The sequence below is a fragment of the Polypterus senegalus genome, chromosome 15 (assembly GCF_016835505.1).
Source record: "Polypterus senegalus isolate Bchr_013 chromosome 15, ASM1683550v1, whole genome shotgun sequence".
Taxonomy (NCBI): domain Eukaryota; kingdom Metazoa; phylum Chordata; class Cladistia; order Polypteriformes; family Polypteridae; genus Polypterus; species Polypterus senegalus.
The window spans coordinates 91,288,820-91,304,973 of NC_053168.1; the positions used below are offsets into that span (position 1 = coordinate 91,288,820).

At 35.9% G+C, this 16,154-nt stretch overlaps 1 protein-coding gene across 1 annotated transcript in view; it reads right to left on the reverse strand.

The window, feature by feature from the left end:
• The window catches only part of enpp2 (ectonucleotide pyrophosphatase/phosphodiesterase 2), a 147,933-nt gene that overhangs the window by 75,968 nt on the left and 55,811 nt on the right, over window positions 1–16,154 (reverse strand). The window contains exons 9-11 of the mRNA XM_039737597.1: window positions 7,880–7,935; window positions 6,104–6,169; window positions 4,133–4,205 (exon numbers count right to left, since the gene is read on the reverse strand). Of these exons, the coding sequence (XP_039593531.1) occupies window positions 4,133–4,205; window positions 6,104–6,169; window positions 7,880–7,935 (195 nt within the window). The remainder of the gene's footprint in view (window positions 1–4,132; window positions 4,206–6,103; window positions 6,170–7,879; window positions 7,936–16,154) is intronic.

A 16,154-nucleotide genomic window follows, 5' to 3' on the forward strand; every position in this document is an offset into this window, starting at 1 on the left:
GAAGAAGTTCAAAACCACCAGGACTCTTCCTAGAGCTGGCCGGACATCTAAACTGAGCGATCGGGGGAGAAGGGCCTTAGTCAGGGAGGTGACCAAGAACCCGATGGCCACTCTGTCAGAGCTCCAGAGGTCCTCTGTGGAAAAAGGAGAACCTTCCAGAAGGACAGCCATCTCTGCAGCAATCCACCAATCAGGCCTGCATGGTAGAGTGGCCAGACAGAAGCCACTCCTGCACATGGCAGCCAACCTGGTGTTTGCCAAAAGTCACCTGACGGACTCTCAGGCCATGAGAAACAAAATTCTCTGGTCTGATGAGACAAAGATTGAACACTTTGATGTGAATGCCAGGCGTCACGTTTGGAGGAAACCAGGCACCGCTCATCACCAGGCCAATACCATCCCTACAGTGAAGCATGGTGGTGGCAGCATCATACTGTGGGGATGTCTTTCTGTGGCAGGAACTGGGCGACTAGTCAGGATAAAGGGAAAGATGACTGCAGCAATGTACAGAGACACCCTGGATGAAAACTTGTTCCAGAACGCTCTTGACCTCAGACTGGGGCGACGGTTCAACTTTCAGCAGGACAACTACCCTAAGCACAAAGCCAAGATATCAAAGGAGTGACTTCAGGACAACTCTGTGAATGTCCTTGAGTGACCCAGCCAGAGCCCAGACTTGAATCCAATTGAACATCTCTGGAGAGATCTTAAAATGGCTGTGCACCGACGCGAATGGGCGAAACTGGCCAAGGATAGGTGTGCCAAGCTTGTGGCATCATATTCAAAAACACTTGAGGCTGTAATTGCTGCCAAAGGTGCATCGACAAAGTATTGAGCAAAGGCTGTGAATACTTATGTACATGTGATTTTTCAATTTTTGTATTTATAATAAATTTGCAAAAACCTCAAGTAAACTTTTTTCACGTTGTCATTATGGGGTGTTGTGTGTAGAATTCTGAGGAAAAAAATGAATTTAATACATTTTGGAATAAGGCTGTAACATAAAATGTGGAAAAAGTGATGTGCTGTGAATTTTCGGATGTAGCTACAGATGTTTGAATGATCAGTAATCATTGAAGCACTGGTTTTCTCCAGAGACAGAGTGCTACCTTCCTGGTACCAAGGTAGAAGACCTCCCTGCAAGGGACGATAGGCTCTTGACCAGAGGAGGATTGAATCCAGTTACTGTTGTCCAAGTTAGAACAAGAGACATACATAAAGGTAGACTTACTGTTCTGATTTAAACAGTTAAGTACCAGGCTGAGGAGCAGAAGTAACAAGGTAGTATTCTCTTAAGTTCTACCTGAGCTATAGGTCAGTCCAAGAAAGGCTGAGGAGATTAGAAGGCTTAAAATGTGGCTGAAATGTTGGTGTAGGGAAGAAGGGTAAACAGGTTTATAGCACATTGGTATCAAATGGTGCATTGGTGCCCGTTGATCATTTTAAAGCCTCTACAGCAGCTGTCCATTTGCCACTTCATGCCTCTGCCACTCACGTTGTGAGGGGGTGGGGGAGATGAACACACACTAAGGAGAAGCGGTCAGATCATCTGCTGGCTTGTTGCTGCTTGCAAGCTGCCTTTTCTGCTTGTTACGCTGAATGATCATTTCAAAGCCTGTACAGTAGTCTCCTTTTGCCACTTCGCTTCTCTGCAGCTCGTGTTGTGGGGGGGTTGGTGTTTGGTGGTGTTGTTTTCGGGTGGCTAAACGCAGGTAAGGAGAAGTGGTTGGATCATCTGCTGCTGGTGAGCTGCGTGTTTTGCTTGTTGCTTCTCATTTTAAGAGCAGGGAGCTAAAGTGTCTCTCATGGGACTTCAAATTGTCTTCCGAGAAGATCACGTCTCCTCTCCCTCCCAAAGATTTTTTTTTTAATAATAGAGAGAAAGGAGAGTAAGAGGAGATATGACTGAAGTGTTTAAAATCTATGAAGGGAATTAGAACACTGGATCAAGACTCTTACTTTAAAATTAGATCATCAAGCACACAGGGGACACAGTTGGAAACTTAAGGGTAAATTTTGCAAACACATTAGGAAGTTTTTCCTTCACACAGAGAACAGACACATGGAATAAGTTTCCAAGCAGTGTGGTAGACAGGAAGACTTTAGGGACTTTCAAAACTAGACTTGATGTTATTTTGGAAGGATAATGTGGCTAGGACTGGTGAGCTTTGCTAGGGAGAACGGCCTGTTCTCGTGTAAATTGTCCTAATTGACTAATTCATACAGAAAAATTTAGAAAACTTAGTTTTTGAAATGCAAATCAGCAAAACTGGGTGCTGAGCCTAACAGGATACAAGACATATGATGATACGCTCATTTCTAGACAGCTAACAGGCTGCAATGAAGCATAAAACATAAGGAAAAGATGCACAACAGAATTTTAAGAAAGTCGCAAAAAAACAAAAATGCTGAAAACCTATTGGGAAGTTAGAATGTTGCAAGAAACCTTGACTAGGGCAGCATAAGGAAAACAAATAGTTTAAGTAATTTACAAAATGAATATCTTTTACATATTTTTTTAATAGACATTTTTCCTAATTAAATTTATGCTTTGCAGTGTTTACAGATACAGCACTGGTTGGTAGTTAGGACTTGACAGTCTTCTCTTTTCCTGTTTGTTCATAGTTTTATGATATCTATAGCAAAGAGGAATAATATTCTTGTACATACTGGTTGCCAACTTAGCACTATAAACGCTAGCTTAAGATTCTTTTTCTTTTTTTTTTAAAACATTAAAACAATGTTCAAATCTCTTACATGGTTTGGAACGCGATTTTAAATTGGCACACAAGTAAATCCCTTATTATAAATAGTATGCACATGTATACAACCAAGTCAGTGAAAGTCCATCACCTAGAAATAAAGAACCAAACAATTGTGGTCATGAGTGCAAATGCTGAGCACACTGTTTTCGTAATTGGTGGAAAAACCATATAGACACTTCATGGGAGCAACACAGACACAGGACAGTGACACCTTTCTGGGTGTTTGATGAAAATTGGTCTTGTGCTGATCTCTACAGGGCCAGTTCCTTTTCAGAAACACCATCGGTCACTCTTTGATATGCAGCAGTGCAAACGTTACCACACTTTTCACAAGTCCCAAATGGATCACAGTTAGTTCAGGTGTCCAAAAACAAAGTTAGTCAAAAATGTCAACTTCCTAGTCTTTACACAGAGCAATCCACCATACTGGCAATGGAGCTGTTAAATGTCTATGGTGAGATAACATGTAGCATCCAAACATGGATAAAAGAACCACTATCTAAGTTATAAGTAAAAACGGGCTATAAAGTTCAAGCTATGCTTTTATAGCCAAGCTATTATTAAACACTACACATCATATTTTTCAATTATTTTCAAAATGTCTTTAGTACTAGGGTGTTGTACCGTGCCTGAAGAAGGGGCCTGAGTTGCCTCGAAAGCTTGCATATTGTAATCTTTTTAGTTAACCAATAAAATGTGTCATTTTGCTTGGCTTTTCTCTACAAAATGTCTTTGTTATTATGAACAGCAGAAGATGCAAAATTACATTTCTTTAGACTGCAGTATGACAACATGAAGTGTCGAAGTGCACAAAACGATAAAAACGTTAATAGCAATAAAAAAAAATGAGAGAGAGATATGGTATAGGTTAAGAAAAATAAACAATACATTTTGTGAACCACACTGTATTAATACTCATACAAGAAAGGTTACTTCAAAGGTTTATTGTTTAAAGTACAAAAGAATAAGCCAGTTTCTAGGAGTAAAACAATTTTCATATTAAGGAAAAAGTTGGACTTGATTGTATGGAATGTTACATGCTTTAAATACATTCAATAAAAGATAAAAAAAAAAAAAAAAAATTACACTGGTTTTCAGACAACTGATAAGTAAAACATTTATTTGTATTAAATTGTAGGTTCAGTACCTTTTTCCACTTATTCCATTATGCCACTCAAGACTAACAGGTAGTGGTTAGAAATTAAGCCTTCTGTATGCGTTTCTTTTTTAAGAAAAAAAAATTGTTTAATAACTCAAGAAACTTTATTTAGAAAGTCATTATGGAAATAGTGAACATTAATGACTTTCCAATTGACTAAACTCTATGATTTATTATGAATCATATGTAAATTGACAATACAACTTACTTCACTGCTAAGAGGTCCATGCTTGTGTCCAACTATATCTGGTTGCTCTGAATGGAATGCGTACACATAGGGCCTAAAATAAATTTTCTTTATTAGAAATGAACATATGTTTTGCTTTGCTAATTTAAATTGATAAACTTAAAATGACTAACATGACAGTTACTTTTCCGCGCCAACTACAAAAGATTAATAAAGAGATTCCAACACAAAAGTAGTTCCTACAGTTTTTCCAGCATAAAGCCCCTAGGAACTGTCAAAACCAGACTAATTTGGTGGAGACAAGACGAACACCATTTGATAATAACAAACAGGAATAATTATGGCTTTTGTGCTCTGCTTGTCTTTGAAGTAGTTGTAAATTTTAACCGGTCTCAAAATTTTAAAACCAGCAGCGGGAAACAACAAACAACTCACAAAAACGACAGCTCATTAGACAAGGCTGGTCATGAAGCATATAAATTACAAGCTAGAATTTCTTTAAACATTACAGCCTTGAGGCTATTTACAATATCTGTAACAGGTCCTGGAAAGCATTCTCTAGCTCACTAAATTACCATGTAGAGAAATGTTAAAATGTACTGCAAATATCCAAAAAGGTTGAGCTTTTCAGATATCTGAAACTCCTTTCAGGATATCTCAGATACATATTATTGAAAACACAAGAAATTTTACAAAAAATTGATAAGATATCTTGGATTGCATTTTTACTAAGTTTTGAATACATTCTGAGATATTTGAAGGTCTCTGAAAAATGTCTTCCTGGTCAGTGTGAGGTATGAAAATTAAATTTACGGTATCTTTAACGAGACATATTAGATATCTACTGATCTGATAACATATCTTGAGATGCATTTTGAGATATCAATGTTAATTCAGTTTTCTTAGTTTTAGTTAAAGACCTCCATCAATATAAAAACATACTGTATGCACTATTAAAAGCAAAAAAAAAAAAGGTACAGCTTGAAATACTAGCCAAAAAAAAAATTCTAGATATTTATAATTATAATTAAAGTAATGCGCCACTCTGTATTTAGGAAAAAATGAAGAGTAGTACTTAAAGATAACTTGCATGGAATTTTTGCTGTTTTAGTCACTTTAAAAACTTTTTAAATAAAATTAAGCACCAATAACAAAATGAGAGGTTCCAACCTATTTCTCTAGCTCATTCAAACCAAACAATACGTGGACAGTTTAACAGAGCAAAAACAACAGGTTGTGGCTCCTTTTTACTAGGAGATAGTTCTACATTACATAAAGATGCTTGCTTGTACTGGGGTGAGAGAGTTCAATTCTGCATCATTACTTTATATTAATGCTTTACAGCCCTAATTCTGTTATTCATTTGCATGAACTCCATTGGTTAACCCCAATCCAAACAGATATTGAAGGTCAGGTTACCCTGACATGACTAAATTAGCCCTGGTGAAAGATGCAATGCAAGCACATGGCTTGTGATACACTCTAAGAAAAACAGAGGGGAAAAAAACTAGTATGCCACATGAGTTTCTTGTGGAGATTCTAAAGACATGTTGTGAGGTAAACTGGAGAATCCACAAATTCCTACTTTAAGTGTATGCATATGTAAGCTTTCTATACTGTCAAGAGGTGTCCACTGCATTTATATTCTTTGCACTTGTTATAAGGTTTGCTAACCACTGTCTGACAGGAAGACAAGCCTTTAATGACTTTATATGGTTAAAATCCTTTTTGTTTTCAATTAACTACAGAGTAGAAATCAAAAAGATCTGAATAACATAACAGTAAACCATTATAGTACTTAATGATTCTGAATGTTGTGGGCTTTATATTGATTACTAACTTTTAGAAACCATAACTGCAACACAGATGATACATTCGTGATGACCATGACACCAGAAATTGGTAATTACCATTTTAATAGATGAGAAAATGGGTAGATTAATGGAAAACAAAAACAGAAAGGAAACATAAGCTGAAATAAACAGTATTCACCTTTCAGAATCAGGGAGATGTAGCCAGTGAAGCATAGTCAGGATACGACGTTCAAGTGGAATCACACTGAAAGAGTAAAATAAATAAATATACACAAACAGTATATAAATAAATGAAAACGGCCAAAACACTAATATAACTGAATTTAGATCTGTAATACTCATTAAATACAAACACAAAGTAATTATGAAACAATTAAATTTAATGCACCAGATATTTTAATAACATTTTCAAGGACAAACTGTAAGAATATACACTCTTAAATCTCACCACAGAAAAACATTTTTAGCAAATTCAAGTAAATAAGGCAGGACATGCATACTTTTCTTCCCTTCAATTTGATGCAATTTTAACAAGTTTTGGTTTACAAAGAAATTAAGGTTTCTTATCTAAAGCACCATTGCCATCATAAAATGGTACTGTTCAGGAAGAAGGCTTTACAATTTAATTTTCTATTGAAAAATCTCACAAAACAAAATTTCTATTGTAATATTATGACAATAAATAGCAGTGCTTTAAAAAAGAAAAAAAAAAAACACCAATATCTAGTATCTGCTATAAACAAAGTGAATTAGCTTACTATTATAATTCAGAAAAACATCAACATTTGTTGAACTGGTGCATAAAAGTATTAAGTAGAATTTTTTTCTTTCTGGCATACATAAACACCCATCTTGAGAATGGAAAAATATAACACATACTGAAGTGGCTATCACAGAGTAGTCAGAGAAAACGAATCAGGGCATTTCTCCACTGGTCAATACTGTACCTTTCCCAAAAATGTGACACCAAACCCCTCTCCAGATGTAATTAGATTACTTTGTTCTGCTTTTGGGCAGCTGTTGCTGAAGAGTTATGTTGTATCAGACCTAGATTCGATTCCTGGCCTGACTACTACATGTGTGCTTGCACATTCTATTTGTGTCTATATAGGAGTTTCTTTCAATTTTCTGCTGACATTTCAAAGTAATGTTGTATTAGGCTATTTGGCAACTGTTCAAGTTTATTGTTTGTGAATGAAGCTGGATCGGGATATGACAAGATATTTAATTTATCAACAACGAATATCATGGAGGCACAAAATCAAAATTTAGAAAACATTCCCACAAAAAATAAAAAAAACACACACACATTACAGGTACAAACAATTAAGTGGTAAAAAAACAATGTGAATAAGTCCTCAAATTAAACTCCTTTCTCAATGATACACAGTTTTTGTTCCATGCACTGGCTAGTAACATAAATATGGTGTACATAGCTACAAGTGATTACAATGAGACCCCTCTTTAGGGTTAGGTTTATTACAATTATCTGACAAGGCAAGGAACTTTTAAACTAGTAAAATTCTTGGAGTCACACACGTTGGTAGTCTGAATCATAAGGAACCAGCTGAGGGGGTTTTTCATATGGCAGCCTCCTAGTTTATCTTAAAAATTGGCACCTACAAGCACTACAGGAGGAGGTGGAAGATCTGAGGTCTGGCAAGTGGTGTCTGCCCTGCTTTCCCTGTTACCAAAGATAGTCTTATCAAAGCAGCTATGAAAAAGAGATAGGAAACTATAACAAATTTATAAAAATTGTAAATTTTTTCTTCATTGCTCAACCACTGCAAAACAAAGAAATACATATTTCCAATAATACACAAATGGTTAGCAATTTGCTTTATTTTACAGTATGACCACTATGTTCATTATTCAAAATTGTATAAAACAAATTGTATAATGGATCAGCAAAACAAAAAGCTAAGTAAACATGAAAAAAGAAAATTTCTCTTACACAGGCCAAAAGAATGTACCAGCCTTCACATCTTGTTTTTCAGCAGTCACCCAGATCTGAATGAATAAATAAATGTTTAAATGAATGAAGAAAGCAGAAAAAAAAAACTCACAAAGCTTTAAGACATCACCATTTTATAGATTTTGTTTTTTGCAGATTAGCCTTTATAAGTGCAATACTTCTGAGGAGAATTCATCTCACCTTTAATGTTTGAGAATCAACCCATTTCCCCATTTAAGGCAACAAAAACTAATATAAGAACAAACTATTAACATTTCTAAATTCTTATTCAATAAGCTTATAGAGGCTGTGGTGCTACAAATTGTCACAATTATATGCTTTCCCACACTGTATTGGTGTTTCACAAAAGTTCAGTTAAATACAACTCAAAGAAACAACAATTTAAGAAAATATGGCACAAGTTTAGTAGAATATAAAAGAAGCTTGTGGTACTGTATCTTTAAATGAATTAAGAATAAAGATTTCCCTGGCACACAATCACAAGGTTCTGACATGTCACTGAATGTTTAAGTAAACCAGAAAAGGTCTTCAGATAAAGGTAAATTTTAAATATTGCTCAACAGAAACTCTTATTAAATACAGACCCTTTTATATGCAACCCGTTATCCTTTTAGAATTTCACTTTTAACCACATCCAAATATAGCATGAGACCCCCAGTGATTTTTCATAATGAAAATGAGAACTAGAACTAAAAAATATTGTTTTTCGTTTTACAAGAGTGAGAACTGAAATTAAGGCAAACAGAGAAACAAACTAAATAAAAATCAGTGACATGTGAAATAACTAAACAAGAACAAAAACTGAGTAAAAACAAACAAAAAAAAAAAAACAGCAATAGCATTTTTGTCCAATCCGGTTCAGTTGCGCACAGGGGTTGTTTGTAGGTAGCTTTGAGCGTTCAGTTATGTTGCACTGTTCACAAAGCTGTGATCTTGTACCTTGGGCTTACTATAGTCACGAGGCACAACTTCCGTAAAGGACCGTTTGTTGAGCACATTTGGTTCATAGGATTGAAGCAGTAAGCATTGGCTTATGATGGCAAGTTTTACACAGATGTTTGCAGGTAGCAAGTGAGAAGGTAACATGTGGAAATACTTTAATTACAGCACAGATGATAATAAAAGCAAGCGTCGCACGCAAGAAGAAGTCTTCTCGGAGTTTCAGTGCAGGACCAGCTGGATCAGTACTTAGTGCTTCTCTGGCACCAGGACTACACTTCACACACAGACATGTGGTCTCTCAAAAAAAAAAAACACACACACACAAAATAAATGTGTCCATTGTTTTGTGCTATAAATTGGTTTTCTGTATGATTCCAATAATTTTGGTCATTTTAATAGTCAAAAATTGCTGAACTTGTGCATTTTCCAATCAAATAGAGGGGAGAAACGCAATGTGCGGCAGCGACGAGCTGAGCCTCAGACTGCGCTCTCCCTCACACACTGGGTTGATGCATGCAATTGGCGCATGCCTGTTGCTGTCTCTCTGTATGTTGTCAATATAATGTTTGCAGACATGTTTATTATACACCCTAGTCTTGCTGATCGGACATAAAACCGCAGTGGAAAGGTAGAAGGTAAGGCAGACAGTACAGAGCCGCATTGGAGGGGGTGGATGTGAGCCCAACAGGTACTCGTTGCTGTTGTTCTTCCATGCAGAGGCAACAGGCACCAATAAGTTAGCAATATCAAAAAAGTCAAGTGCACTGCAGCGGTCCATTTATTTTTATTTTTTGTTCCGATTGACTGCCAAAATGGAAGATTAAGACTTTAAAAACTAAAGGAAAATAGAGGAGTTTTACAAGAAAGTGACAGAGATTTTCGTGGAGGAGGATAGGTGCAAGGACTTCATTTACAAATAAACGTGTCCATAAACGGTTTTCAATTTTATAAAATACGGGGTCAGAGTAAGAAAAAAAATATCCAATATTTAAAAAATAAAAATTTGACCTTAAATAAAATATTCTTTTGTTTTTCTTGTCATCTGTTTGTTCAACAGTCTGTATTGAATCAGAATTAAAAGCTTTTAAAAACAAAATTAATTGTTTTGTACACCACTCTACACTTTAAATTTTTATTGAATGAGTATGAATTGTAGAATTTCAAAGGCAAATTCAGACCACAAGGATGGTGCAGAGAAAATGCGCCCTCTCTTGCTACTATAAATCTAGCAGCCAAATAGGTGCCTTACCCATCTGTGTGTAAAGAATGCTGATGAGATATGAAACTATTAGTCTATGTGCACACTGAAAACTGAATAGTGAATAAGATATGGGTTCATATATTTGTAAATGTGATTCTGAAGGATTCAGTGCCTCACGATCGAGCCTCACCGCACGTCACTGCTTCAGTACTTGCAGCAGAAATCGTTAACATACAATCTTGCTGGTGCCCCTCATAGTGCTGAGGACCTCGTCTGTGCACCTGCACTACAGGCGTTTGTCAAGCAAATATTTTCACTGTGTGGCTATCTGTGCAATGGATGTCGTTGCAATGTGAACAAATCTCTCAAGATGCGCGCTTGTTTAAAGCTTAACAGCAACGTGCTAGGACAGACTGGTTTCTTGGATTGAAACCTTCGATCTTGCTAACTATGCTCATTAGGCCACTTAATCTCTGTTTGATCACCGATAGTCAAGCTGTGTTTAACGGCATTATGAACTGTGAGTGTATTTTGTTGACTGAAACATAACTTGCATTAAAATGTGTAGGCCAGCATTTGTGGTCTTGCAACAGAAAAAAAAACTAATGGTACTAATATGTAAAAAAAGTCAGAACTAAATAAAATAAAAGCTAAAATTTTAAATACAGAACTAAAAAATAAAAATTGTTCACTCCACTGAAAACTTGAGTGAAATAAAAATAAAAAATTAATTTTATAAAATAAAATAAAAAACTAAAACTATAATATCAGAACTGAAATATCACTGGAGAGACCTAGATAGTATACAGTGGTGTGAAAAACTATTTGCCCCCTTCATGATTTCTTATTCTTTTGCATGTTTGCAAAGATGAGTTGGCCAAAATTCCTCCAGAGCGCTGTAAAAGACTCATTGCAAGTTATCGCAAACGCTTGATTGCAGTTATTGCTGCTAAGGGTGGCCCAACCAGTTATTAGGTTCAGGGGGCAATTACTTTTTCACACAGGGCCATGTAGGTTTGGATTTTTTCTCCCTAAATAATAAAAACCATCATTTAAAAACTGCATTTTGTGTTTACTTGTGTTATATTTGACTAATGGTTAAATGTGTTTGATGATCAGAAACATTTTGTGTGACACACATGCAAAAGAATAAGAAATCAGGAAGGGTGCAAATAGTTTTTCACACCACTGTATACTGTAGGTTTGGGTAGATGTGTGGCAGATTTAATACAATGCAAGTATTACACATAGGAAATAAAAAGTTAGATCTGAATACAGAAAAGGCTGTTGGAGCCTATGGACGTAGGGGTAATAAGAGCATTCAAACAATGTTAAGTTATAAAGCACAATGTATGGAGCACAAGACAGTTGAGATTATGTTTAAACTACAGTGGATACAGAAAGTATTCAGACCCCTTCACATTCTGTACATCTTAATGTGGTGTACATTTATTTTTTAAATTAACATTATTGGAGTCCAACTGTGGTAAATAGGTGTGTGCCTCTTTAAATCATGTCCAATCAGTTCTAAGTATACAAAGTCACAAAACTGAAACTGTATGCCAGGATAAAAACCAGTCCATGAAGTCCAAGAGCACCATGGAGATCTCTGTGATCAAACTGTAGCGAACCACAGATCAGGACAAGAGTATAAACCATTTCTAAAATTTTGAGTGTTTGCAGTAGCACAGTTGCCTCAATAATTAAAGTAAAGGAAGTTGTTTGGAACCACTAGGACTCTTCCTAGAGTTGGCGACCTGGTCAAGCTGAGTAACTGGGCAAGAGGGGCCTTGATCATGGAGGTGACCAAAAATCAATTTGTCACTCTAAGTTTCAAATGCACTGGTTGGAGTATGAGGCCCCAACTTAGATGATCATCTGTTGGCTAGCTTCACATTTTATTTCTTTTTGGGTGCCCATTAAGGAAAAAAAAATTAAACAACTCAGATGATTATACAACAATTACGGTAAATTAAAATGGGAAAAATCAATTAGCAGCAAAAACTGGTCACTAATTAAGTAAAGGGACCGAATGAAACCCTGCAGTCACAGCAGAGCTCCAGGACCAGAGTTGGAAATCACTACCATAGAGCATGTGCAGAGAGACCCGAGGAAATCAGTTTACAGATGCTTCCCATCTCATCAGAGGGGACTGGGCGGTCTCATGGTCTGGAATCCCTACAGATTTTATTTTTTCTCCAGCCGTCTGGAGTTTTGTTTTTCTGTCCCCCCTGGCCATTGAACCTTACTCTTATTCGATGTTAATGTTGATTTATTTTGTTTTATAATTATGTCTTTCGTTTTTCTATTCTTTAATATGTAAAGCACTTTGAGCTACTGTTTGTATGAAAATGTGCTATATAAATAAATGTTGTTGTTGTTGTATCTAATGGAGCTTGAGATGATCTGCTAGAGAGAATGGGATAAATGCCCAAATCCAAGTGTGCAAATGGCTTCTACAAAATAGTGAATTAAGGGTGTAAATACTTGTATGAATGAGAGAGATTTTAATTTTTAGTAAGGTTGCAAACCTTTCTGCAAGCATGTTTTCACTTTGTCTGAGCTGGAATGCCGTTTCACATTTTGTCTAAATACTAGAATGACCCACCCTTTAAGGCGACCGACTTTTAAGTTGACCACTTCTTAAGGCAATTCAATATGTAGATCAATTTGATATTTTATATAAACTCATTAATTTGGTTATATTGCATTTGAGCGGTATTACTTTAATACTCGTAGTTTGTTATTTTTGTGATGAAATTTAAACTTTTTTTCTATATTGAGGTCGCCCTTTTGAACCCCCCTGATATTTACTACGCAGTGAAGCATTTGTACTCCATCAACATTATTTCCAGAGTCATAATTTTGTCTATTTTTCCAGCGCATCGCGTACAAAAGCAAGGGAACGATGGGAGCACCAGAACTCTGCTCACATCATGTCGCTTCGTACCGCAAGCTGCAAGTAGCAAGTCTGTGATAAGCGGAATACCGCTACGCTTTCCACTCACGGGACGGAAGGACAATCCCGACTGCTTTTATATAGTAAGTAAGAAGAAGATATTGCACAGTCTGGAATAGAAAATCATCTTTTACCTGGAAAAACGAAACTACAAATCCCATCGTTCATTGCAAAATGGACGGGCGTGTGAAACTCCGCGCCTGCGTAGCACTCACGGGTCGGAAGGACAATCCCGACCGCTTTTATATAGAAGGATTACAACAGTAAAATTATTGCAACACTAGAGATAGCCCACAGGAGAGAAACCTTTTCACTTTAAGCCAAAGGAGATTAAGGGCAACATGACTGAAGTGTTTAAAAGCAGAAAGTGAATTAGTACGGTGGGTGGTAGCCATGAATTTAAAATTATTTATTCAATAAGAACACAGGGAAATTGTTAGAAACTTACACAAACACTGGAAAAGAACTGAAGCAGAAAATACAAAATTAAACTCTACTGTTCTCATAATTAGAGAACTTTAATCATGCAAACCTCCGGAAAAGATTTACCCAGATACAAAACAGCAGACAATAGTTGCAACAAAAAAAACACGACACTGGATCATGATTACTGAACTATCTCCAAAGGATACATTACCTACATCCACCATTTCCACAGTCAATCAGATATGAAACATATTTATTGTCACAATATTAAAAAAAAAAGACAATGAAAGCAAGCAAACCAATCTAAAAACTCAAATGCAAAGGACAGCTTCAACAGGGGTCAGGGGGGTGTGTGGGATTTGGGAATCACACGACTGTCTTGACACAACAGTTCAGAATATAATTCAAGATGCCCGTTTGATCCAACACAACATATTACTACATTGACATTTTACATTCATTTTTGTGAGTCTGTCCAACATATCAGTACCCATCCATAACCTGTATCAGAGCTTTTGATACAAGAAAAACAGGGCTTTAGATTTAGCCTCATTTCCTTAAATCTGAGTTTCTGAACACACAAACTGGGCTGATGCTAAATGGAGCAACAAGGCAGATATACTGTATAAATTAAGCACCAGTAAAGATAATGTTAGTAATGAAGCCCTTTCCAGATAACTGCAGTCAAACTTATGCCCAGGGATGATCTGTCATGTTCAAATAATTCTATTGCACAACACAAGACTGAACTAAAACCACCACCTTTGAACTCAACAGCAGGATATTAATAGGCTTCTTTGTTTTTTTAAGTACATTTTAGTTTTCATTTAAGAAGCAATTAGAACACAAATTGGACAAAAAGTACCAGATATAATATGGAGTAAATGATGGAAAAAATTTTGGTAACATCTAAACAGAGAGTAAAAGGTTACTCGCATCATCATCATCATCGGCCAGGATGCAACTATACAGAATTCCAAATTCCTGAGTACCACTACTTCCAGCACACGGTCATGGGAAGTCCATTAAACTTACCTAAAGAATATTGCTGCGTTTTTGTTAGATTGGTTGTTTGTGAGGCAGTAAAAACTATGCTTACTGCAGTTTTTATTTCATATACTTGTATTGCGGTTTTACTTTTTTTTTTTTTTTAAAAAGTGATGACTGAGCAAAAAACTCAACTAATCTGCACTGTCGGGATTCCTTTATGACTCAAGAAATTAAAACAACTAAATTGCATTCACTTAATCCAACTGGTGGGAGGATTCTTAGCCAAGACTAATGCAATTTCCAATGAACTGAGTGGTATTTATCAAATCAAAAGGAGGGAATTTGAACTTTACTTTTATGAACTATATTGTGAATGTACTTTATACAATATATAATATATAGTGAAAATGCTTTTCCACTCATAATATTTTTTAAAAAGAAGATCAAATTTTTACTTTAAGTTAAACAAATTAAGATTATTAAAACTGTGTCTAAGAAAAAAAAGTCACCATATGTTATAGTATGACAGAGGAGTTTTTAGTGTATTCCTCTCTAAGTGGCGTGGCTTGTCTTGCTGAGGTTTTGAGGGAGTAACAAAAGGCACTTTAATAAATTTCCTGCCTGTGGGGCTGAAAAGTATGTTGCATGAGTGACTGTGTGTAGTTAACTACCCAACAGGAATCCAGTTAAGGTTTACATAAGCAGAAGGGTAACTGGACTGCATAAAGAGGTAGAACTCCCTGACATGTATCATTTTGGATCATATGCTTTCTCCTAAGTGCCCTAGTAAAAGCTTATCATTAAGTAGCCAATTTCCAATAAATGTTTAAAACTTTTAACAGAATATTATGACATTAGAACAATTTTAACAAGAACAAGCCACTCATACCACAAAAGCCCATTAACACTGCACATAGTATTTTATCCAAACTAACATTATGTTTTGAATGAACCAAAGTGCCACTATTTCTCACACCAATTGGTACATTTGGCTACGTGTCTGTAGTACTCTGTGTGAAGTTTTGGACAAAATTTGTATCAAGTTTACATCATTGTGACTGGTTTATAGAGGAACTTTTTTTTTTTTTTTTTAAAATGGTGATCCACTGTACTAATTCCCTTCAACATTTTAATACTTCAATTATGTAAACCTATTAATCTCTGGTTAAACTAAATAATTTAACTCCTATATTTCCTCTTGGCTCACACAACAGTTATAAAATATGTCCAACTGCTTTTCTCTGTATTTACTCTAGTGCTGTTACATCTTTATAATATGGACATCAAAACTACATAGCAGAGGAGAACAAAATTTCATTTTAGTTCGTTCACGTTTCACTAATTTTTATTTAGTTTACTTCTCTGTTTGCCTTAACTTCAGTTCTCTTCAAGAGGAGGTCTGACAAGTATGCTATATACTTCAAGAACACCACAAGAGATCACGTGGCTTCAAGCTCGCTCCCTAAGACACTTGCTTGTACCCCTTTTTCCATAATTTCATTCCAACCAGCAGTGACAAAATGATTAAATGGAATGCTAAAAGATCTCAGCAATCCACTCTTTTTTATATAAAAACAAAAACAAAAAAACAAGCAGAGTTCTAAAAGTAGCCAGCTCAGCAAATATTGAGATTGATTGCCTGACGGACTCACTCATTAACAAAAACACAATTTTCCACTTCAGCTATAAAGTTGAAATTCAGAAGAATGATATACATCTAGGATAGCAGGAATCTG